The sequence below is a fragment of the Hylobates moloch genome, unplaced genomic scaffold (genome assembly GCF_009828535.3).
Source record: "Hylobates moloch isolate HMO894 unplaced genomic scaffold, HMol_V3 SCAFFOLD_1, whole genome shotgun sequence".
NCBI classification, from domain to species: domain Eukaryota; kingdom Metazoa; phylum Chordata; class Mammalia; order Primates; family Hylobatidae; genus Hylobates; species Hylobates moloch.
The window spans coordinates 80659522-80684629 of record NW_026652276.1 but is presented as its reverse complement, the minus strand read 5'-3'; the positions used below and the strand labels follow the sequence as shown (position 1 = coordinate 80684629).

General features: G+C 35.0%; 1 protein-coding gene across 3 annotated transcripts in view; it reads left to right on the top strand.

The window, feature by feature from the left end:
* Positions 1-25108, top strand: part of SLC4A10 (solute carrier family 4 member 10) — a 270598-nt gene that overhangs the window by 224731 nt on the left and 20759 nt on the right. For 2 of the 3 annotated variants that reach the window (XM_032755567.2, XM_032755570.2), the window contains 7 exons: positions 3330-3435; positions 8076-8237; positions 9664-9777; positions 11220-11381; positions 17536-17787; positions 19030-19098; positions 24668-24841. In XM_032755567.2, the coding sequence (XP_032611458.1) occupies positions 3330-3435; positions 8076-8237; positions 9664-9777; positions 11220-11381; positions 17536-17787; positions 19030-19098; positions 24668-24841 (1039 nt within the window). The remainder of the gene's footprint in view (positions 1-3329; positions 3436-8075; positions 8238-9663; positions 9778-11219; positions 11382-17535; positions 17788-19029; positions 19099-24667; positions 24842-25108) is intronic. The other variant, XM_058441626.1, reaches the window with a different exon arrangement.

Here is a 25108-nt window from a genome sequence, read left to right as displayed (position 1 = left end):
CTGCACCTGTCCGGATTTAGCTAATTTTCTACACTCATCCCCAACCTTCCTCTTCACTCTACCTCCCTTTTCAATATGATAATATCACATCTTAAGTTCCATCATCCCTGTAACCTCTGTAGCTATAAGTAAATAGCCACAGTTAACATATGTAGATTTCCATTTCTGATTCTATCAGCCATAGGTAACTCTCTTTACATTCTACTTTGTAAGAGGAGATGAATAATTCTCACCTTCCCTCTCAACTCTCTGTTCCTCCTTCTACCTCCCCACCCCCGACCCTATTGTAGCGGCTATTAACATACATTATTTTGTAATCATGGGTAAGTGTTAAGTAATTTGCCTAAAGATTGATTCTAAAAAATTTAAAAATATAGAAATCTTTATGTAATTATGACTATGTAAGTATTATTTACTGTAGAACTAAGTAATGTGCAATGCTTCCTTCTCCATGGCTCCAGTGTCATGACTTCTATAGCACTTTACAAATAATGTTATGTGTATATACTTCCAGAATGGTGGTAAAAGAAGCTCTGCAGACCCTCTCCCCAGTGAAACAATGTACTGGTAAAAGTAATTTTAAAAGGCAATCATGAAAAGTCTGGAAATTTTCTTAAGGGTATACAGCAAATGAAGAAACATTTATTCCAAAAAGTGTACTAAATCTTGGTAAGAACAATGAGTCCAAGGCACTTGAGTCACAACCCACTTCCCTTCCTCTCCTCCCAGCTCAGCATGACAGAATCTTAACTCTGGGCAAGAACACAGGGCTTCCTCAGCTTCCAGTTGAGGCCAACTGTATGTTCCCAAGAGGAGAAGACCAACAGCGTTTCTTGTCTCCCTTAACCCTTCCCCTCTAGAAGCTAAATTCTGGCTAGATGAATCCAAGAGATTGAGGCTCCCTTCTCTCACCCAGCTTCTACCAGTAGGGTGGAGGGGGTTCAACCTCAGACCTGGAACACTGAGAATAGTATGGGTTCCCAATTATTAATGAGACTCTGATTATTGCCCATGCTCAGCTCCCTGCTCCTACAGCAGAGGAGTCACTTACAGAGAAACACAGTGCTGTCCCCATCCCTAGCTCTGAAGCCGCACGTCAGAGATTTTCCCCAGTGGGAGCACTGAAGCTCTTTGCAAAGGAACTGACTGTATTTGAAGCAGAGTAAAGGGAAGTTCAAGATAAAGGTATTCTCAAAAATAATGTAAGTTCTGGTGGAAAGCAAGAGGAGGTTGGTACCTTCATGAAAGAGACAAGCTAAACCAGATCAGCTAGTGTATGAGAGAGAATCAGGAAAAGAGATAGCTAAGAAGAGCCCTCCTGGGTCAGAACAAACCTCAAGCAATGACCACAGCAGGCAGGGCCCTGTGGCTGACACCTGTAATCCCAGCACTTTGGGAGGCTGAGGTGGGAGGATTACTTGAGTTCAGGAGTTTGAGATTAGGCTGGGCAACATAACAAGACCCTGTCTATATTTTAAAAACAAAAAACAAAAGACTACCACAGCAGAAAGGCTGGAATTTAATTGGAGCAGAACCCCAGAGCAATTTATGTCCCAGGACATTGTAAAAAACAACAGAACAATCTAGAACAGAATAGCCGGGTATATGTGATAAGCCTTAGGTCAACCACTAAGAAAATAACTCGACAAATACATAGTGAAGGAAAGAAAACAACAATGTTCCTAACATCACAATCAAATGAATTCTCCTTTTCAACATTTCACCAGAGGCTCAAAATCATTCCACGTTTAAAATTTTTTTCTCTTTATAATGTCTACTGAAAAAGTAGCAAAATCTACTGAGGAGAGCTTTATTTCTAAAAGGGGGTGTCACAACCAGCAAGTGGGAAATAGAGCCTGTGGTTAAAACTGAAAAGCAGGTGCTTCGAAGGAGGAAAAATGAGACAGGAATTCATACTGAATGGATTGGTTTAGCATACATATTCAACCGGCTATAGGAGGAGCTATGAATATTCATGAAGGGGCACACGTGTAGTAAGCTAACATGTCTATTACATATGTCCCATGTTCACGTTGGGATGGAAAAAACATTTAAATATACTAAAATTAAGCTCTATATGTTAAAAGGTGAAGCAGAGGACATGAAGGGACTCAGCATATGGTCTCCATAAACTGGCCAGAACCACTCACTCCATGTTCAGTGTTCTCTTATTGGGAAGGAATGCTAGCCAGTTGCTGTGTTGAAACTACAAAAAGCAAGGGGCAGCATAACATGATTGGTTGAAATCAGCCATGGAGCAAGTCTTTCAAAAGAGCGTGTTTCTGTTTAACCGTTAGGAATGAAAGCCCACTGGTGGTTAGCAAGGTAGGGGGTGTAACAGGATGTGGCTGACCTACTGTTCCATCATGGACAGGAGCTCAGTTTTTAAGGTTTCTCTGGGATCTCCAAGTGAGCCTCCCTGGGGAATCCTCCAATTTCCCTAGTAAGGGCAAGAACCATATCTGTCTATACTGCCCAACTCAGTTGTTTTTGCAATAATAGACAATAACCTTTAAAGAATGAATAAGTGGTGGTGAAATGAAACAGAGTAAGTTCTTGATGTAGAAGGTAGAAGGGAGACTGTTGCTTAGGCAGACCAAGTAGAAACTATATGATATTTTTCTATAGTAATAACCTTAGAAATGGCAATTCAGTTCTATAGTTCAATTAATATCACTAAAAGAGCTGTCCAATGAACTTACAAGTTATGTGGTAGATGTGGGTTAATCTGGGAGACCAACCACCGTTTATGAAATTCTTCTATACAAAAATGCTTTCTGAAGGACAAATAGCAAGTTTACAAATGAATTTTTGGAAAACAAACTGTAAATTGAGGTTAACATCCAAGGCTATTAATTTGTGGATATCTTTGTCTATATCTTCTTCTCACTGATATATCCTCAGGTACCTAGAGTTCTCCTTTCAACTAGCCATAATTTTGAATTATATGCCAGTTATAAATGATCTTCAGAATATGAATTAAATACCCCCTTTAATTTTAATTGATATGATTTTACAATATTAACTACATAGTAACAGTGGATTTGGATATTTATCATTTTTCTATTTGACTTATAATTTAGGGCCAAATTGGTGTCATAAGGGGCTCTCATTCCAGGAAACACTGTAGAGTAGTCTAGTATCCTAACAGTCTATCCATCTTGATTTTTGAAAATAGTCTGTTGTGGAGTAGTTTAGGATGACCTAACTCCTTGTCTGTCAAATAGAGGAATGCTGTGACTGGAGAAAATGGAGCCGTTATACATTAGTCTTCGGTACAGTCACAAAAAGCTACTTATTTCACAAAAGACACTACTTTGCCTTTTCAGATGTAACTGTGTGGAACCGCATAATCCCAGCAATGATACATTGAAGGAATGGAGGGAATCCAACATTTCTGCCTCTGACATAATTTGGGAGAACCTAACTGTGTCAGTAAGTAAAACACTGAAAAATAAGTCATACCTAAGAGATTTTGTTGACATTTTGACTCAATTATTGCCATTACAGTAAAATTTTTTTGAATGCATAATATTATAAAACTAATAGTTGTGTTTTAATTTTAGTTTCATCATTTCAGTTGCTCATCAGTAAACTGGGGTTATCTTTCATTATTAAGGTTCTAATAGAAGACCAGAATTGCTCAAAAAGCTCACTTATACAGAATTATGTGACCGAGATGGACTGAAAGCACATTAAATATGAGTGGTGTTGACCTAAATGAAACCATATGGCAGAACTAAGTCTGCCTTCTCTGTAAAGAACTCAGAATGCTCTTACTTTACTCTGTAATGCTGCTCCAGCTGTTTCAGATCTGCTGGGAGGAAGGGGATGTTTCTAATATTCTAGTGTCAATACTAAAGTCTTTGGGAGGAACAAATATCACTTTTCTTCACAAAATTCTGGCACCTCCCTCAACAAGATCTTTCTTTTTTCCATTTTATTCTTATCTCCCACTCAAGAAAGGGCATGGCAACGTATTTTTCACCTATAACAGTTCAATACTATGCCATTGTCTTATTTCCTTTGGCTTTTCTCTACTTTGTGATTTCTTTTTTCTCATACCTGCATTTCTCTATTTTTCTGAATCTATTATAATGTCTGTGCCTCTTTTCCTATCAATATTTACATTCTATGCTTCTGGTTCAATAAAATCTTGTAATTTGAAAATGTGTTCTACTTTAAATAAATATTAAAATCTGAGTAGCCCTACTTTCTTTTCTATTCTTCCCAGTTATAAACATTACAGGTTCAAACCTTCTGCCACTTTACCTACCCATAAAGGCTCAAGTTTTATTATGACTATCAGCACAAAACTGTATGAGTTCTAGTTCATTTGATCAAATGTATACTATTTTAGTAAATGGTCCAGTTAGTGAACATAGAAATCTTCTTTGTTGTACAGATATTATAAAACTCTAAACATGATTCTTGTAAAGAGCATATGATCTATTGACTATATTCTTCATTTTCTCTATTGAACATGTTCTTTCAAAATTGAAATCAAATTACTTACTCTTTATTTAAAATTCTATCTTGGCCTACGTTTTACTACTTCTATTCTTACCCTAGTTGTGTTCTGTAGAATAAGCCTTCGGTTACTCTTAGTGTTTTCTTTTGTGATTGTTGACATTTATTCTGTTTCACCTATTTTTCCCTAGAAAAATAACATTGCCAGGCTGCTTCCACTCAAAGAGCCATTTAAACTGAACAATAAAAGAATTGATGAGCTGATCAAGAAAAAAACACTATAGTTATTCAGAATTTAGACATGGGGTCATGATTAATGAAATCAGTAGTGGGTCTTCTGTCTACATTTTCTTTGGTAAACTATATTATGTTTACAGAGCCTCTTGATGTCTTCTTCAATATGAAAACCTAAATGATCCCATCTCTAAGTTATATAACATGATAATTTACTCTATAGCTGTTTTGTATTATGTGAATAATTTAATACTGAATAATAATATTCATTCTATGTATTAGCAAATCCTGAATTTTGAGAGTTCTAAGAAGCAGACATACAGCACAGTTATCAGGCTAGCTGTGAGTTAGATACCCTGAGTTTTAAGGTCAAGTAGAATAGTGAAAAATATTTTGCAATTAAAGCAAATACAGCATTGTGGGGTTGTTGGTTTTTTTCTTTTTTTTTTTGTCATTTTAAAAAGTTTTGTACTAGGTATTAACATTCAAGCAGAAATTTTCATATTATTTTTCATTAGTTAAAAGCAGTTTTTGCAATGGATAATTGCTAATCTTGACCAGAAACAGTCTTTATCACCAGAGGGAATACTATACAATGAAAACAATCTTGTAATTTTTAAGTCAAAAAAAGATCATTAAAATTTTTGTCTAATTGTTATGCTGAATTTTTTCCTCAATATATTCATACTGTCATCAAAAATATTTTATTAATAAAGCACTGAACTAGTGGCTATTATAACTAATTTTGTTAAAATAGTGATATAATATTTAATTTACATATTATTTATTTGGCAGGTCCTGTAATGTTTCATTGAGTTGTTACATATCTCATGAATTATAATTTATACCTTGCCAACTCAGCAAGGGCAAAGAACTTTAGCTTTCTTTGATTCTCCCAAACTGCTCTATGCATAGTAAGTGTTAAACATTTGATAAAAGTACTTAATGTCTGTTTTGAAACAGTTTCATCTTACTATTTAATGCAAATATTTATGGCAAGCTAGAGTACTTAAGTTTGTATTTATATATATATATATTTGTCAGTATCTCAAAAATCAGCCTTTATAAGAAATCCTTAGGCAAGATTTAAAATATTCATAAGCAGTTAACCAGCATTTGGTGTTTCAGTGCCTGAATTACATATTTAGCTTGTACATATATAAGGGGCAGGACACTAATGCCAACTTTAATTTCTTATTTTATCTAACTTAATTTTTGCCAACTTATAGAATTGCTGAAACTTAGAATGTGTTTGAAGAGTAATTAGTAGAAATCAGTTTGTCAACAAGCATTTTTTGAGTACCCATTGTAACTGAAACCATATGTTAAACTCAAAAGAAGAGAGCAGGATTTGGATTTGGTTTTCATTTCTAAATTTCAGGACTTATTCTGTGTGTATGTGTGCATGTATGTATGTGTGCATGTGTGTGTGCCTCTGTGTGTGTATTGGGGATACAATTAGTATAAATCTGAAAATAAATGTTGAATTTAGCAGGTCACAATTTTTCTTTTTTAAAATTAGCATTTTGTTTCCTCCCAAGGAGAAAATAAATAACATTTTCAAATATGCTTTGAATTAATGTAATTAGGCAGGCCATTGGCAAATTATAGAGTGTAAGACAGCTAAGGGATCCTTTAAATGTCATCTATGTTCTTAAGAATTGAGAACAAGATCCCGCCAAATGACTTTTATACCTGCAGAAATGACAAAAGATGCTCACAAATTTATAGATAATGTGTTTATCATGGAACTTTTAGCTCCTTTTTCTATGTAGCCATTTTGCTACCCATTATATTGCTGAATAATTGCTCTGCTAGCATTTCTGGACAGGTGCAGAAGAGGATGAAAAACACAAGGATTCATTTTTGCCACCTTATCTATTTTTACAGCATTTTGAAAGAAAGAAAATTAAAACTTTAATTAAGGCCTGGGGGATTTTTCTGTGGTTTTTCAATTAGCCAAGTTGCTGTGCTCTGTATTAGCTTAACATGAATGATTGGAATTTAACTTTGCCTATCAAGGAAGATGTTTGCAGTTAAATTAGAAAAGGAGACAGATTCTTTAAGACAATAATAAGGTGTATTAACTATATTTCTCAAGACTCTCAGGCTTAGGGTAGCCAGCAACTCCAAGTAGATTTTACTAGTTGTTTGTTTTCAGATGACAGTTTAGCTATTTGTAATTTATTCTACAATCTTTGGAATGTATTTACTTTTTGCTCTACAAAGATTTCAGGCCTAAAGTTGGGCAGACTCTGTGTTTGTGGTCAATCTATCAGTTCATATTTTTCTCCAAGATCTCTCTGCAATTCAATTTATGTCCAGGGCAAGAATATCTCAAGAACTAATGAGATCACTGGATCATTTAAGCCATTATTTCCTGTTTTGGAATGTAAAAATACTTTAGTAATCTAATTTTTACATAAGATAAACCAAAGTAAGTTTAAAATAATTTTTTTTCTTTCAAAATATTTGTTTGAAATGCTTAGTTTGGCCTGGAGGAAAAAAATTTTTTTGGCTTTGCTGCCACCTCATGGCTAAGGCAGTAATTAGAAATAGTTCTTCAGGCTCTTACAGAACTACAGTTGCAGAAGAAAAAATAACCCATGGAGAAGTCATAGTAAATATGAGCTTTGCCTTGCTCATGTAGTAATTTTATCTCATTTGTTCTTTAATCCAAGTTCGATAGTCAAATCTTTGACTTACAAGTTCATTTCAGTCATTGAATGTCCTAGTTTTCTTGTTGCCTTTCTCATCTTTCTTGGCAGCTTTTGGACTAGATAATTCTACAAAGTCATTGTTCTTCATCAATAAGCAATAATAATCTCACTGCAGAAATCGTGTTTGTATCACAGCTCTGCGGCCGCCCGTCAGTGGTGAGGCCACAACAAATTATTTAACCCCTTTATGCTTCAGTTTCCTCAGACATGGAATATAAATAATAGCATGAACCTATTTTATGGGATTGGTGTGAAAAGTAATTTAAATGATGTATTTAAATAGCTAGGCACAGTGTCTGACCTTAGTAACCAATCACTATTACATATGTCATATTTTCGATACATCTGGTGTTAGGAATTTAGTAGATATTAGATTTAATACACACTAATTAATTGGTAAATCAATTCATTTTGTACATTTAAATTTAAAAAGCAGTTCATATTCAAATTTTTCATAAACCTTTGATATTGCTCACCACCCATTCAAGTTGAAGTTGAAACTCATAATGTAATGCCTGCTAAATCATTGTGAGAGCCATAAAGGAAAAGCTTCAGCATCTGAACTACAATTGATCAGAAGGTGTTAGTTTTCTGCAAGAAATGTGTCTGGTTTTTTCTTAGTAGCTCCATTTGTTTTACTTCCTCTGGCAGGAATGCAAATCATTGCATGGAGAGTATGTTGGACGGGCCTGTGGCCATGATCACCCATATGTTCCAGATGTTCTATTTTGGTCTGTGATCCTGTTCTTTTCCACAGTTACTCTGTCAGCCACCCTGAAGCAGTTCAAGACTAGCAGATATTTTCCAACCAAGGTACTTAGACTATAATTTTCTTGATCTAAATGTAAAATAACATAGGACAAAAGAAAGAGTAATTGATGTAATAAAAGGAGCCATTGAAAGGATTTTGTGTGAGTGAGCTGCCAGGTTAGTTGTGGAGTGAGATGAGGGGCTGAAGAGAAAGAATTTTGTGATGCAGGTGCTGGGATTGCATATGCAGGCTTTTCTCCTAACTGCAAACCCCACAGATCAACTCCTACTTTCCTACTGACGGTTTTGGAAATTCACAGCACACACTGCATTACTGATTGTCACTTTTTTGCCCAGTGAACAGTGGGAACTATTCCAGACTGACAGATACCTCAGAGGAGCCTATGTTACATTCTCTAATTGGGGAAGCCCCCGCAAGACTCATTGGAACAATATTCTCTTTTTCAGTGTTTAAACCGTCAGTCCCTCCCCCTAACCCACCACGTTTGCATCTGCATATTTGGAAAGGAAAGTAAACAGAGAAACAGCTTAGTTCAATATTTAACACTGCAAAGTAACACCTATAATGTCTGATTCCGCCAAAAAAAATTTAAAAAAAGGAAAAGAAACAAGGAAACAAGCTTCTTAGGGATGAGCTATAGATTATGATCAAAATTCCACTCTGGGAAAATATTTCAAGAACTGTTCCTTCCGAAGGGGGGCTTCTTTTTTGTCACCACTTTCTTCTCTAAGGTGGAAGATTCATTTATTTCCCCAAAAAACTTAGTCTGATTAATACAAAAACATTTTTCTGAGCTGAAACAATAATCTTAAGCATTTTGTGTGTGCTTGTGTGTATGTCATAAAGGCATCTTAAAATAAACTAGATCTGGATAATAATTGTATGTGAATATTTGCTCAGAATTGGCTTTATAAATGAGAAATGGCTTTAAAAATTGGCTCACATAGAATAAATTTTAAATTTGCCCACTCTGTTGTGTACATTCCCAACTGTCATGCTTATATTCTAGATAAACTAAAACATTATGTTTCTTTGATAAGAACAGATAATTTTATTTTATGATGCTTCAAGTTTATCATATTAAAATGTTACCTGTGTGAAAGAGATCCCTAAAATCCAGCCAAATTCTGCCCATGCTACCTTATTCTGCATTCTGAATATTCACATGCATGGGTTCATCATAAAGTTAGATTTTAAATAAACATTGAAAACAGCACAACCACGATGTAGCTATTCCATAATGCCTCATTCTGGAAAGGTTGAGTGTGTACCAATCTTAACGACAGTGATACATAAATATATATTCAGGTTCTGACAGAGCTAATGGTAATCTTATAGTATGCATAAAATATAATATTATGATATTATGTCATAAAGTGTTTATAAAGTGTGACTCTAGATTATGTTCCTGAGTATTCCTTGATATTTATAGCTACTTTAAGTGACAAGTGTTTTCATTATTTTTAGGTTCGATCCATAGTGAGTGACTTTGCTGTCTTTCTTACAATTCTGTGTATGGTTTTAATTGACTATGCCATTGGGATCCCATCTCCAAAACTACAAGTACCAAGTGTTTTCAAGGTGAATTTATCATAGTACTTACTATCTCTCTCCCTCTCCCCATCTCTCTCAGTCTAATCTTCATTTAGATGATACCTATAACTCTAGTACTTAGGATTTTCATGAAAATATAAAGAATTTAGATTAGAAGACCAGTAAATGAAATGCACACAGCATGGCTAAAATTTGGGTCTAATATTTAAAAAAATAAGAATTACAAAATACAAATAATTATAAATATAAAACTTGCTTGAAAAAAATTTCCTGTCAATTCTGCCAGTTGAAATACCTATATATAACATTCTTAAAAGATAAGGAAGCATTTGAAACTAAGAGAAAAGGATTATCTTGGCAGAATTGTACACTGAATAAGGCTTGAAAAACAGATAAAAATAGATTGGGAATAGAATTCTGACCGTGTTACTAATGGGGTACAGTTTGAATATTCCTTATCCAAAGTGCTTGGGATCGGAAGTGTTTCAGAGTTCATTTTATTTTCAAATTTTGAAATATTTGCAAACACATAATGAGATATGTTGGCGGTGGGGCCTAAGTCTAAACACAAAATTTATTTATGTTTCATATATACCTTATACATATAACCTGAAGGTAATTTTATACGCTATTCTTAATAATATATGTGACCTATCACATGAAGTGAGGTGTGACTTTTCCACTTGTGGCATCATGTGAGCACTCAAAAGTTTCAGATTTTGGATCGTTTCAGATTTCAGCTTTTCAAATTAGGGGCGCCCCTTTGTTTTCTCTGTCAAACAGGGCTGGGGACTTCTATATAGGGCTCTTGTCAGGATGAAATTTTGAGAATCATCTCAGACAGCAGCCATGTTTGGAACCCTTCCCTGAGCCTCTGCTGTGACCAAGTATCTTTTTTATCATTTTCACTCAATAGCCTCTGCACATCAAAAATAATAGTTACAATACCATAATGATGTATTTTGTTTAGATGTCTGTCTCTGATTCTAAACCGAAAGAAGCCTCTGATTTATCTTTGTATCTCAGTTCTAGCACAGTGGTCGATGTGTCAATGTGCTATTTGTAAATTTCAATACATTTTCCAATAGTAAATAGCAAATATTAAAATTATTTTATTTAATACAGGTATTGATTAATAACACACATTTTTCAACAAGTCTGTCAGAGTTTAAATCCCATCTCTACCACATACTAGCTTTGGGATCTTGGGCAAGTTACTGAATCTCTCTATGCCTTAATTTTCTTATCTGTGTCATCTTTAGAGTGTTGTGAAGAAAAAAAAATGAGTTAAAATATTTAAAGCACTTAAAATGGTTTTAAGTGCTTTATGAGTATTATTATTATTTATTATAGGCCACTCAGCTCCTCTGTTTGTAATTAGGGATTTCCTGGTAGCATCTGTAAGACTTAATTTGATCAAGTATTCATTAATCCAGTTCATAACTATGCACATTCTTTGCTTTATACAGCCCACTAGAGATGATCGTGGCTGGTTTGTTACGCCTTTAGGTCCAAACCCATGGTGGACAGTAATAGCTGCTATAATTCCAGCTCTGCTTTGTACTATTCTAATTTTTATGGACCAACAGATTACAGCTGTCATCATCAACAGAAAAGAGCATAAGCTAAAGGTATATTTTAACATCCATTTTAATGTAAATAATTATGACAACAGATATCAACTGATGTTCATTTGACTTCTCCTGTATTCTGTATTCATTTGCACAGTGAAATATATAAAATAATGTTTTCAGATGTATACTTTTTATTGTCTTACAAGACACTTGGTCTTAAAATGAGATGAGAATTTATTTATTTGTAGCGCTTGGCTGAGCTCACATCTGAGAACTCACCTCCAAGGCATAAAACAAAAAAACTGTCAAAGTTTTAACTTTACCATATTTAACATATTTTAATGAAATAACAATCTGTTCTGGTGAAGTACAGCCATACCAACTCGTCTTACATCTGAGACTCCTCTATTCCTCTATTTAACCCTAAGTGTATCTATTACATTGAATTCATTGTCAGAATAAATTACAACTTCAACTATTTCTCACTTTTTAAAAATTATTTTTCTGTCTGCCTATAACAACAAAATCCAGACATAAACGTCACAGTTTAGAAGTGACATCTTTGAGTTTTATTGCAGATTTCACTGTCTCTTTTATAAAAAGAATAACTATAGATGTGTCTTAGTTACATTCTGACTTTGCCATTTTGCAATTGTGAATAATCAAAATTGTTCACTGGTATGCAATTTGCCTGAGATATGTAATGTAAGCACTATCACTTACTTACAGGAATATGTTAAACAAAATTGATGAAATCATTAAATGGTTAAAAATAATCTGCATCAAACCTTGTAAAAACAGAACATGCACAATCTTGTTTTTGTTTTGGTATCATGGGGAAATTGCCAGTTATTTTCACATACCCTTTAAGCTCTAGGAGAAAAAATCATTGTCAGAACAACAGAAAATATGCTTTACAGAATTTTTTTATAAGAATGTTAGAAAGATGGAAAAAAATCTCTGATTAAACTCTGATGCAATATATTGGGTTAGTGCAAAAGTAATTGCGGTTTTCGCCATTACTTTTAATAATAATAATTACATAAATGTAAGAAAGCACATTTATTTGCAATAAATCTTATGAAGAAGGAATTTTGAGTATATGGTGGAGAGAATGTGTGTCTATCTTAAAGCAAAGGACATTCTTCATTCTCTTTGTAGAATGTAACTTAAGAATTCTCACAACTTTATGTATTTTATTAAATGATACATTTTTAAAAATCAACTAAAAAACCTGTTTTACGAAGAAAGTAAGCCATATAATTATTATTTATCTTTCAAAAAAGATTTTTTTAGCCTTTATAATTAGGCAGAAATTCTAGTGTGTTCACTGAAAAATTATCCTTTGTAAGGGCCATCAGTTAAATGGATTCAGGCAGCATTTTTTTCTTATTGTAAGTGGAATCATATTAAAACAAAGTGTGGCAGTGAAATGTGTGCTGAGATTGATATTACCTTCCTGGCCATTCTGAATCTTTGCCCTTTCCTGGGCCTTCAACCTTATAAATCACACGACACTTGCTCTTACTCTTTGTTCTTCATGAGCCCTTGACATTCACAGCCTTTCTAAAGCTCCACATTGACAAATACACTAATTTCCCCCTTCACATATGCTGTGGAATAACAAAAATGTAGTAAAGCATTATTTAAGTGGTCCTTTCAAGTACTTGCATTTATAGAATTAAATGCAGAACTAGAACTATTTTTGTCACTAAAATAAACCTGAGGCTACATTACTAAATCTGTTTTATTGTGCAAATAAATGATTATGTAGTCAAAAGTTGTGTATTTTTGCCTCTTACTACTCTGGATTTAGTAAATGATACAGCAAATCTGGCTTAATCATAAACTCTGCTATATGGCCACAGGCAGAAAAGTCAGCCTGTTCTTGGCCACTGTGAATCTGAACTCTCCATCCTCCTTCTTAGATATGAATACTTTTAAAGCAAATTTCTTCCAGTGAAGACGTATTTCATCTACATTGAATTCCTATTGGGCCCATAACTCTTGTCTCCTATATGCTTCTGTAGAGTGTGGTCTGATGCTACTGGTTTTCCCGTTAACAACAACAAAATCACCTTCTCAGAATGTTATTTACTCAGAGTAACGGTTTGTTCCATAGTCCTTCTCCCCGCCTGTTGCTTCACTGAAATGTTTGCAAAGTCTCCTGGCTTTGACTTGAACCACATTTTCACTAAAAGATGTGTTTCTTGAGTATATCACCAGACCACAAGCTAACCACTTGTGAAAGCGTTTTCAGCTTTTACTAATTTTCTTTTCTCACTTGAAAACCCATTTTTGCCTTGGTTGGAGCATTCCCCAAAATTGTTTAATGAATCATGTTTTGTAGTTTGTGTATCAAACACTTGGTAGACTCCACATCATGTATCTAAGTCTACATATACCCAAGTCAACTCAGAATTCCTCATTTCATTCTTTATCTCTCACAAACATATTTTAGATCTTTTTACTTTTTCTTCACCTCTATTGCCAGAACTAGTAGTTGGTTTTCTTTTAGATGATATTTCTCCTGCTGATAAAAATGTTTTTATTGGCCAGGCACGGTGGCTCACGCCTGTAATCTCAGCACTTCGGGAGGCCAAGGCAGGTGGATCACGAGGTCAGGAGTTAGAGATCAGCCTGCCCAACATGGTGAAACCCCATCTCTACTAAAAATACAAAAATTAGCTGGGCGTAGTGGTGGGCACCTGTAATCCTAGCTACTCGGGAGGCTGAGGCAGGAGAATCATTTGAACCTAGAAGGCAGAGTTTGCAGTGAGCTGAGATCATGCCATTACACTCCAGCCTGGGCGATGGGGTGACACTCCGTCTCAAAAAAAAAAAAAATGTTTTTATTATTTCATGAGTGTCACTATGTACACAATAAAGCTGTGCTGCACTGCATAGGTGGCTTACTACTCCCGAAGAATGGGGGAGCTCAAAATTAGTAAAACTCGAACTCATTGCATCCTATGATCCTTTGGATGGCTCCAGAGTGACAGAAGAGGCAAATATAAAAATTTGAGAATGTGAAGTGTCATATATATTATACATAAATGTACATATAAATCCATACTCTCTCTAGCATTTGTTTGTTTGTTTGTTTCTCCCTTAGAGAAGTGGATTAGGCATAAGTTAACTGAATCCCTTTGAAAAGCATTAAAAATATCTACTTGGGTTTTTTAAAGCACATTCTCTAAATGTGAAAAGAGAGATATAATCTTATAAAAAAGAAAGTTTCTGTTAAGATACAACTGTGGGCTTTTCTACATGTTTCTGTAGACAGTTCAGGCTTCTTTTGACATCATTTTTAATAAACAGCAATACAATCCCGGATCACTTGAGTAAATGAATGCATTTGCAACATTCATTTGGCACCATATTCTCTTGATGATTATGGCATTTGATATGTTCTTTTTTGCCCTCTTTGTCAGCCTGGTTCTTCATGTCAATCTATAGTCTTTTATGTGGTTAACTTGACAGATGCAGGAAATTGCTGCCAAGCTTTGAAATGAATTTTTTCAGCAGTGGCATCTGGGTATCAGATGGTCCTCTTGGCTGGCCTCTTGTCTTGCTGCATGTTGGTTTTAGTGGGGTCTGGTGTAGCATCACCTGTTGCTATGCTCCCTTTTCCTCCCATATGTCCATTTCCTGTGATTCATGGATGAATGTGAGAATAAAAGCTCTAGCTCTGTCTTTATTTGAGAAAAAAGTCTACAGAAATATGTTAGAAGGTGTAGAGTTCTCTGTCTGACAAAGGGATACTTATCTTTGGCTGGCATGCCTATCAGCTAATAATTTTGTTACAAAGTCCAAGTTTTTAAAGACATTTTAAACGAAAGGCAAGAAGGATACTGGTTAGTTAGGGGAAGAGCAAGAACTGCTTTATTTATTTCCTTTGGTTTACATTAAATCAAGATGCTCCCATTGTTGTACAGCATAATTAGAGGAAGTTATATTTTTGTTTTTGTTATATATTTATATATTACAAAACTAGCTTTATAAATTTAGAAAAGCAATTATTTCCTCTGAAAGAATTATTTTGCCTACTTCCTGCAATTCAGAATCCCACTGTTTACATTTGTATCATATTTTTAAAATATTCAATAAGAGCTACTGGAAATCACTATCATGACGAAGGTCTCCCTCATATTATTGAGATGTAGTGAATGTGGACTCTGAGAAAGTCCAGGTGTGCTAAAAAGTACAAGCCTGACTCTCAAGGCCCCCTGTCTTCTGCCCTCTTCTGATGCTCATCTCACAGCCACCAGCTCCTCTTACATCTTTCATTTTCTCTTAGCAGTACCATAATTTTGCAAAACAGCTCCAAGGGGGCACCATTCACATTGTACTCCCTCAGAGGGAGAGGCTTAAGTATGAGGTCCTTCCCTGTTCTACATCCTTCTCACTCCAGAGTTGCTAGGACAAAACACTTCTCAAACTGCTTAAGACATTGTCCTTTAAAGGGACCAAAATCTGAGTTCTATTCTATGGAATTACATCTTCCAAAATGTTTTGCAAAAGGGCCAAGGGATGATATTATGTTCCTGGCAAAACTTTTTCCTATGCTTTTTTGGTTATGCTGACACCAGGCAGTTTTTCTTCCTACTCTTCAACTCTTACTAATAAAATTCTTTATTGAGTTACTTGCAAAGAGAAGTCTCCAGAGTCATATTCATTCAGGAAATTGAGTTAGATATTTTGGTGAATTGTAGTATTGCCCCAGTAAGCTGAACCAATGAAGGTTACCATTGCTTTGGTGTCAACATAGGAGGAACAGGTCCTTAGGTACATAACTGTCATTTTCTCCTCACTATCATCTCTTGCCCTTTTATAATTTGGAAGGGATGAGCAGAAAGGAAAGAAAGTACAACTGACTTTAAGAATCTTCTTACTAAGAAAACAAGAAAAGATCACAGAGAAAAGACTACCATGACAAATATGCAATAAATAGTGTGTTTCACACTCCAGGCTATAAGAGCTCTCGTATTGACTACAAACTGCTTGAAGTTATATAAAACTACTTCTAAAAAAGACTATTATTCTCCTATAAGAATTGGTAATTTCTGCTCATGATCATAATAACAAATTTAACTGCTGTATTTATTTTAAAATTACACTTACTAAATTTGATTCTGAAATGTTTGATGCGTATTTCATTTTCAAAAAAGTCAATTTGTAACTTTTATTGATTGCTTATTGTGTGCCAATGATTGTGCTAAAAACTAGAGGAAATACTGAGAAATTATATAAGTTATCTGCTCTTAAGAAACATATTAATAGTTTTATTAAGGAGCCTTGAAACCTAATTAGTACAAAAGAAACATTTATTGTTTAACCACTAGAATATAATAGTACCTAACATTTTCTGGTCGCTTTCTATTCAACAGATATTATTCTTAATGATTTACAACATCAACTAATTTAATTATCACAACAGTCCAGTGAGGTACCTTCTACTATCATCATCATTATCATTTTTCAGATATGGAAAAAGAGGCACAAGAGCTTAAGTGATTTATTGGTTGAGCTAGCATTTCATTCCAGGCAGTCTGACTCCAGAACTTATATTCTTAACCACTTTATTATACTGCCTCTCATGAAGCAGTCACTAAAAATTAAAAATAAAAGGTGGAACATAAAATAGGCCATCCCTTTGGCTGCTTCTGAGGCTCTACACTTTTGATTCCTACAGGGTATGGAGGGAGTGCTCTTCCCTATCTTTGATATCCCTCCTCAGAGAGCACCCTGTCTGTGCAAGAGGTCAGTTTCCACACACCCCATTGCACCTATTTTTCCTCCTTTACATTTCCTACCTGGTCCTAGGAGGCACTTAGTTTGCAACACCTGGAGATCAGTGACAGTGGAGTAGCATAACAGTGGAAATAGGAAACAAAAAACTGATTTCTAAGGAGGGACTTAATTTGTCTAGTGCTGAAACTGAAACAAATCAGAACAAGATAGCACTATATTAAGGAAAAAATGACTATACAGGGGAGCTTAGGCTCCACGATATTATTTTTTCTAATAAAAGTCATCCAATGAGACAAAAGAGGGCAAATGGAAACTGAATGTTTAAGAGTTACTCTAGGAGATCTGATATGAAGGGCTCGTTGAGTATCATCAGGAAGTGGTTTCTATTCGCAGTTAGGCCACCCATAGCCCTGTTATTGACACAGTTTCTTTCTCTCTTTCTTTCTTTTTTAAACAGAAAGGTTGTGGGTACCATCTGGACCTATTAATGGTGGCTGTCATGCTCGGTGTATGCTCCATCATGGGCCTGCCATGGTTTGTGGCTGCCACAGTCCTCTCCATCACTCATGTCAATAGCCTAAAACTGGAATCAGAATGTTCAGCTCCAGGAGAACAACCCAAATTTCTCGGCATTCGGGAGCAAAGGGTTACTGGGCTTATGATTTTTATTCTTATGGGTTCATCAGTCTTTATGACCAGTATTCTGAAGGTAACAAAATCTGTCTTTATGAACTTGAGAGAAAGAAGAATATATTTATCATCATTTAAAATTTTCATTTGAATCTGAGCCATAAATTTGCAAATATTGTGTGGCATGTGATGAAAGTGATGAATTTCTTAACCATGTTTATATAATTCTTCATAACCTAAGGGAGGGAAATTATGTCCTATATTTTAAAACCCTTAAATACATAAAAATTTAGTCTGGCAAAATAAAAATTGATGAGTAAATTATTGTAACAATTTTGAAATGGTGATCAAGCTATGGGAAAAAGTCACTCATTGTTTCTGACTGACTTGTGACCCAAATTCATTACAGGCATTCACAAAGATTCTATTTTCTTGTCAGTGGATAAATATATTAGCAGTTAATATTACTTACTATTAATAAGAGATAGAGGTGAAGGGATGAGCCTTGTTATAGTCACATATGCAGTTTTCCATTTTAAGTGCTCTATAAAACCACTGCCTGGACATCATCATTGCATATACTGATTTTTTTCACACAAAACTTGAAATCTATTTTAAAGAGGATTAACTAGTAATTATTTTGTCATGTAATTTTGTCAGATATTTCCAAGGTTTGTTAATTGCACTATAAATTACAACACATTTTATTTGCCTACAATTTGACATTTTAATTAAATTATTTAATCACTTACACTAGTTTGCTTGTATTTGATCATTAACACAAGTACCTTTGCATGAATTAATCTCTGTTATATAAGTAGTTATCTTATAGACATAAGATGATGTGAACTATTCCAATAAAAGAGAAAATCTGAATTATCCATATATTTACAAATACCTGGCATAATACAGGAAACACATCTAAATGTTAGCTTCACTCTTTACCTTTAATCCAAATATCTTATCTTTGTAAAACAAAATTCAAGTTGTCTCCAAAGTGGCATAATAATAATATTATTGTTCATTATATACTACATCGTTTTTAAAAATAGATTTTGACCTATTAAATAATTAAAACAACCCTATTGTTATCATCTCCTTTTAGACACTGGGAAACTAAGGCACAGAGAGCCTAAGTAACTTACCTAAGGTTACACAGCTAAAAATGCTAGAGCTGGAACTTGAATCCTTGTCTTCTGAATCTGTACTATACTGTTTCTATTCAAAAATGCCTTTTTTCCCTGTTTTTTCCTTTGATAAATGCAAAACCATAATATATTTGAAAATGATTTCTGCCTTTTCTCCAATTGTTCTTTTACAGTTTATTCCCATGCCAGTGCTATATGGAGTGTTTCTTTATATGGGTGCTTCATCTCTAAAGGGAATTCAGGTAAATTACTTACAGTACTACAGGCACATCTGTGATGACTGACCTTAAGGTCTACTGATAAGTCATGTGACAGCTGAGAAAATGACACCACCTGAGGAACAGCTTTTAGACCACAATTAAATTTCTTCAAACTTGTCAGAGTTACAAAAGTCAAAGAAGATTCTCTCCAGCATCTAAGGTTCATAATCTTATGGTACTTTTCTTTATCATAAGTATATTAAAACTGTAAGAGGCTTAGATTTTACAGCATTTTTAGAAAAATCATAGTAGTATATTTCAATATATATCCAAATATTTATAATATTTGACACTTTAATCATGTGTATGGACATCTATTGGTAAGAATAGGAAAAGTCTTTATGTACAAAGATGTTCATTGTAACACATACTATTAAAATATTGGAAACAACCCAATTCTCTAACAGCAGTAAAATAATTAGGTAACCTATGGTATATTCACTGAAAATTGATAATTGTAGGAACTACAAAAGTAACATGGCAAAAATGCTTACAACATAATACAAAGTAAGAAACTACTGAGCATAGGTTTATAAAGCTATGAGCTTGAGCTGGGTTGTAAAGGAAGGTGTAGAAATAAAAACAATTTGTTGAGATAGTGACATCCTGGGGGTTTTCCCCCTTGTTTTGTTTGTTTTACTGTTATATTTATGGGATTATTTTTAAAATTAGACTAAAATAAAGATATAGGCAGTTTCAAGTATAAAGGGAACTTTATGAATTATTTAAGTAAATATTGGTTAAATAAATATTTTAGGCATGAATTTGGCAACAGATCAGCCAGATGGTTCTGGTTCAGGGTGTCCCATGTGGTCATTGTCAGGGTGTGGACAAGGTCCACAGCATCTGAAGGTTTGATAGTGCTGGAAGATCTGCTTGCAAAATGGCTATTCCGCAACTGTGGGCATGAGGGCATCAGTTTTTTTCTACCTGTTGGTAAGATGACTCAGTCTTTTGCCACAGTGGCCTCTCCATGGAATACTTAGTGTGTCCTCAAACCATGGAATGTGACTTCTTCAGAGTGAGCAATATAAAAGGGAGAGAGAGAGAGAGAGGAGAAAGAAGAGAGAAGAGAATGAGAGAGAAAGAGGATGAAACGTACTTTTTGACTTAGTCTTCAAAGTCATACATGGTCTTTCCATGTTTTCTATTTGTTAGAGGCTATCCACTAAGTCCAGCTTGCACCCAAGTGAAGGGAAAAGGGAGACTATTTCTTGAAGAGAAGAGTATCAAAGAATTTGTAGACACATTTTAAAACCTCCACAAGTGTATTCTAAATTTTTACAGAAGCTGTAGGCAAATTCTTCCCACATATTTCTTTTATGATACTGTTATTGGTTGAATAGTGAGTGTTTCCAGAAAATTTATGTCCACCTGGAGTCTCAAAATGTGACCTTACTTGGAAATAGACTATTTGCCTATGTAATTAGACATGGGTTTCAAGACAAGATAATCATGGATTTAGGGTGGGCCCTAAATCTAATGACTGTGGTCCTTATAAGAAGAGGAGAGGGGTTGAGTGCGGTGTGTCTCATGCCTGTAATCCCAGCACTTTGGGAAGCCAAGCTGGGCGGATCATGAGGTCAAGAGATCAAGACCATCCTGGCCAACATGGTGAAACCCCATCTCTACTAAAAATATAAAAATTAGCTGGGCGTGGTGGTGGGCACCTGTAGTCCTAGCCACTTGGGAGGCTGAGGCAGGAGAATTGCTTGAACCCAGGAGGCAGAGGTTGCAGTGAGTGGAAATTGCACCACTGCACTCCAGCCTGGGCAGCAGAGAGAGACTCTGTCTCAAAAAAAAAAAAAAAAAAAGAGAGGAGAACACAGAGAGACACAGGGAAGAAGGCCATATGAAGATGTAGGAAGGCCAGGCATGGTCAGCTCACACTTCTAATGCCAGCCCTTTGGGAGAGCAAGGCGGGCGGATCACCTGAGGTCAGGAGTTTGAGACCAGCCTGATCAATATGGCGAAATCTAGTCTCTACTAAAAATACAAAAATCAGACGGGTGTGGTGGCACATTTCTGTAATCCCAGCTACTCAGGAGGTTGAGATAGGAGAATTACTTGAACCCAGGAGGTGAAGATCGCATCGAGCCGAGATCACGCTACTGCACTCCAGCCTGGACGACAGAGGGAGACTCTGTCTCAAAAAAAAAAAAAGGGGGGAGAAAGAGATTAGAGTTTTGCTGCCATAAATCAAGGGTACTAGGAGCCACCTGGAGCTGGAAGGGGCAAGGAAGTTTTCTCCCCTAAGACCTTCAAAGGGAGTGTGGCCCTGCCAATATCTTGCTTTAGGCTTCTGGCCTCCACAAGTGTGGAAGAATATATTTCTATTGATTTAAACCGCCAAGTTGTGGTAATTTGTTAGGACAGTCCTAGCAAACTAATAGATTTCTACTTAAATTGTCCCTTGAAAAATCTTGTTTTATAATTTAACATTATTTAGCCCAACACTCCAATGTTCTTGAAAAAGAGACTAGAGACTTATTTATCGTATAGTATTTTGTCAACTGGAAAGCAAAAATAAATTGCAGCTTTTTCTATAACACAGCTAGACTCGCTGCTGTTCGTAGCATATAAGAGGATAGTTAACCTGCAGGACAGGCAGCACAGGATCTCTGTTCCTGAGCAAATGACTAACCAGCTTCTGACTTTGGGAGAAGAAGCAGCACTTAGGCCTTGAGACAATACTGGCTGCCAGTCTGAGGCAAACTTAAGTATGAAGTCATTGCAGGTCACGGAACACCCAAAGTTGATTGTATGACTGACTCTTCATCCTGACACTGGGAAAAATGAACTGGGAGTGGGAGATGGTTAAGCCATGTTATATGTTTTGATTTTACTCAAATTAGGTTTAACTTGCTCGTTTAAAATTTCATGTATGAAAAGTGTAGTTTGATAGAATTTGTTTTGTAAGCCATTAGGGAAGAATACGGAAGAGGTTTTGTTTGTTTTTCTTTTTCCCTTTTTTTTTTTTTTTTTGCCTTTGGCAAAAGTTCCATGAGTACTAATTTCATCTGTAAGTGAAAAGCATTTATTATTAGGCCCCAGGCTCACATAAATACAGCAGCAGAGTTTAAGAAACAATGTAAAATCATTTTGATGATAGGTTTCAACAGATTTTCTCCTCTAATTCCACATGATTTTATACTCATGAGGTTTAGAATTTAACAAGAATGTCAAGTTTTGGAATTATTTGGGGTGTGAATCTTTTAAATGAAAATTGAAGAAAACATTATCAAAGGCCATAAGTTAAATATAATGAGTTTTAAAGAACACAAATGAAACGTCAAGCTGGGGCACATGTTGACGAACAGGGTCTCACACTGAGAAACAGGGTTTGTGAAAATTTAAGTGAGCCCCAAGCCCAGGCAGCTGAAATTCCTATTTGGAATTGTAGCTAACTGGGTGGGGAAATGTGATATTGATACTAGGATATAATAAAAACCAAATGTAAAACTCAGAATACATTTATCATGATGATGATTATTTAAACATATGCTGAATATCATCAGTTCCAGCAGCATGTTACTCTCTTACCCTATTGAAGGAATCTATGTTACCTGCTTGTTTGGCAATATTAAGAAACTTATTATCTGGGCTTCTCACTGTGAAACATGGCAGAAAAAACAGATCACAGTGTTCTCATGAATGCTGTTTCTGCATTCAGATATATACCCACATCTATATTCATTCCAACACTTCAGGAATCCAAAGTAAAGCAAATGTGCCATTTAAACAATAACAATTGAAGCACCCACACACTGAAGTACACTTATGCAATAACATAGTTTCACAAATGGAGAAATGGTGGCTGGGAAAAACTAGCTCTATAGAAAAGGAAATATTCCATTGTAAGCCGGAAGATTTTATTTTATTTCTTTCCTATTCCTACCTCCACCGTGCACCAAGTTTTTGTTTATTTAATGACTTTTAAGTTTAAATAATATTTAGGAAATAGAAATTTTAAAACAATGACATGTACATGGACAGAATGGAGAGACGTTATTCAGGAATGAGTTCAGCACTTAGTAGCCTAGATAGAATGTTTCAATAATGTTTTTGGAATATATAAATGAATATGAATAAATGAATGGTCAGGGAATGAACTAATGTATGTATGATTCTTATTTAGATAACTGAGGAAAGGAAGGCCATGTCATGCCATAAGACACAGAACACAGAAGGGAAGATAGGTTTATGTTGAGTTTGAGATTCCTACTATATATACAAGCAGGTCTTGGTAAAACAGGGTGTTTTGACTCTAACATTTTGACTCAATGGACAACTGTTCCTTGGCATATTAATTTGACATATTTGATGAGAATTGCCTACGGTTTTTAAAATAAATTAGTTAAAAAACAAAATCTAATATTACTTTTTGAAAATGCATAATGGATGTTACTGTAGAGATGGCATGAAATAAAACAGTGACTGACAGTGATTGAAACCATTATTTTCTAAATAATCGCCTCCAGTTGGAAACACTGACAATTGCAAAACTTGGCCAAAGAACAATAAACCAAATAATCTACATAAAATAAAACTATCATGCAGTATGATTTGTTAGTAAATAAAATGTGATTAAAGAGTTAAGCTTCCTGTGTGCATTTAATTTATAAAATTCAAAAAGAGAAAAATTGGTTTGCTTGATTAAAAAAAGCCCTCAAAGTCAAAGCTGTAACATAATGGTATGAAGTACTATAACAGCAGTGTTATGTAATACTATGTACTATCTTTATGGCAAGATTGAAACAGAAATAACATTGATTGAGATTAAAATAATTTTAATAAAATACAACTGAAAATATATAAATGACTTGACAGTGCTGTATATAAAGTTAATCAAGAAATTAAATAGAGTTAACAAAATTTGCTCTGGAACATACTTTATTAACAAAATTTATTTAGGTTAATTTTTATGGTTAAGATGTTTGTGTTCATAAAGACAGCATCTAAACTTTTGTTGGGGATTAAAGGGGCAAAGTCAAAACAGCAGAGTCAAAATAGGAGGTTAAAATACCATACTTAGCAGCTGGATAAGGGTCTAGAACTCAGGAGTGAGCTAAGGCAGAGACGTAGGTCTGTGAATCATTAGCAAGTATGTGAAAGTCAAAGCCATGGGTATGGATGAACTATTCCAGGAGAAAAGAAAACAGAGAATGAGAGTCCAGGAATCCCAATACTGAGGGGCAAATAAAGGAAGAGATTGTGATGTGACAAGGAAAAAGAAGATGGTAATTATGTTTTGCTTCACAGGGCTCCACTCTTCAAGGTAGCAATATTTAACACTGGCTTTCTATTTTTAAACTCTTCTAAATTGTAACCCATCTCCATATTCAAGAAAATGTGGGCTGTTATTTAACTGAAATTGTAGTGTTTCAGAGGGTAAGCATAACAATCCCATTGTCTTGATGCCCAGATATCAAGTTAGTGTTATCCAGGTATGTCATTTAACCCCAAATTGTGGACCATATTAAACATCAACTTGTCCTACTTTTATTGTTGTCTTACACCTAAAAACAATTTAGTCTGTTTAATCTTTTAGTTCTTTGATAGGATAAAGCTCTTCTGGATGCCTGCAAAACATCAACCAGATTTTATATACCTAAGGCACGTACCACTTCGAAAAGTGCATCTCTTCACAATTATTCAGATGAGTTGCCTTGGCCTTTTGTGGATAATAAAAGTTTCAAGAGCTGCTATTGTCTTTCCCATGATGGTATGAAACTTCTGTCAACTATTTTTCTCTTTCTCTCGTTTGCTGGTCTCTTTGGAAACATAAACATGTGAACTGAAATTGGAACAACAGAGTCATTTTGAACAATTATTGGAAAACATAAGTTTTGGCACTCAAAGTAGTGCTAAGATAGGGTTTAAGAATGCCTATGAATTTCAGTGATTCCTATTAGTTTTGTCTCTATCACTCTGAATGTTTGTGATAGTCTGAATGAATTGAAGCTGGATGGAAAAATGCATTCTTCCAAAA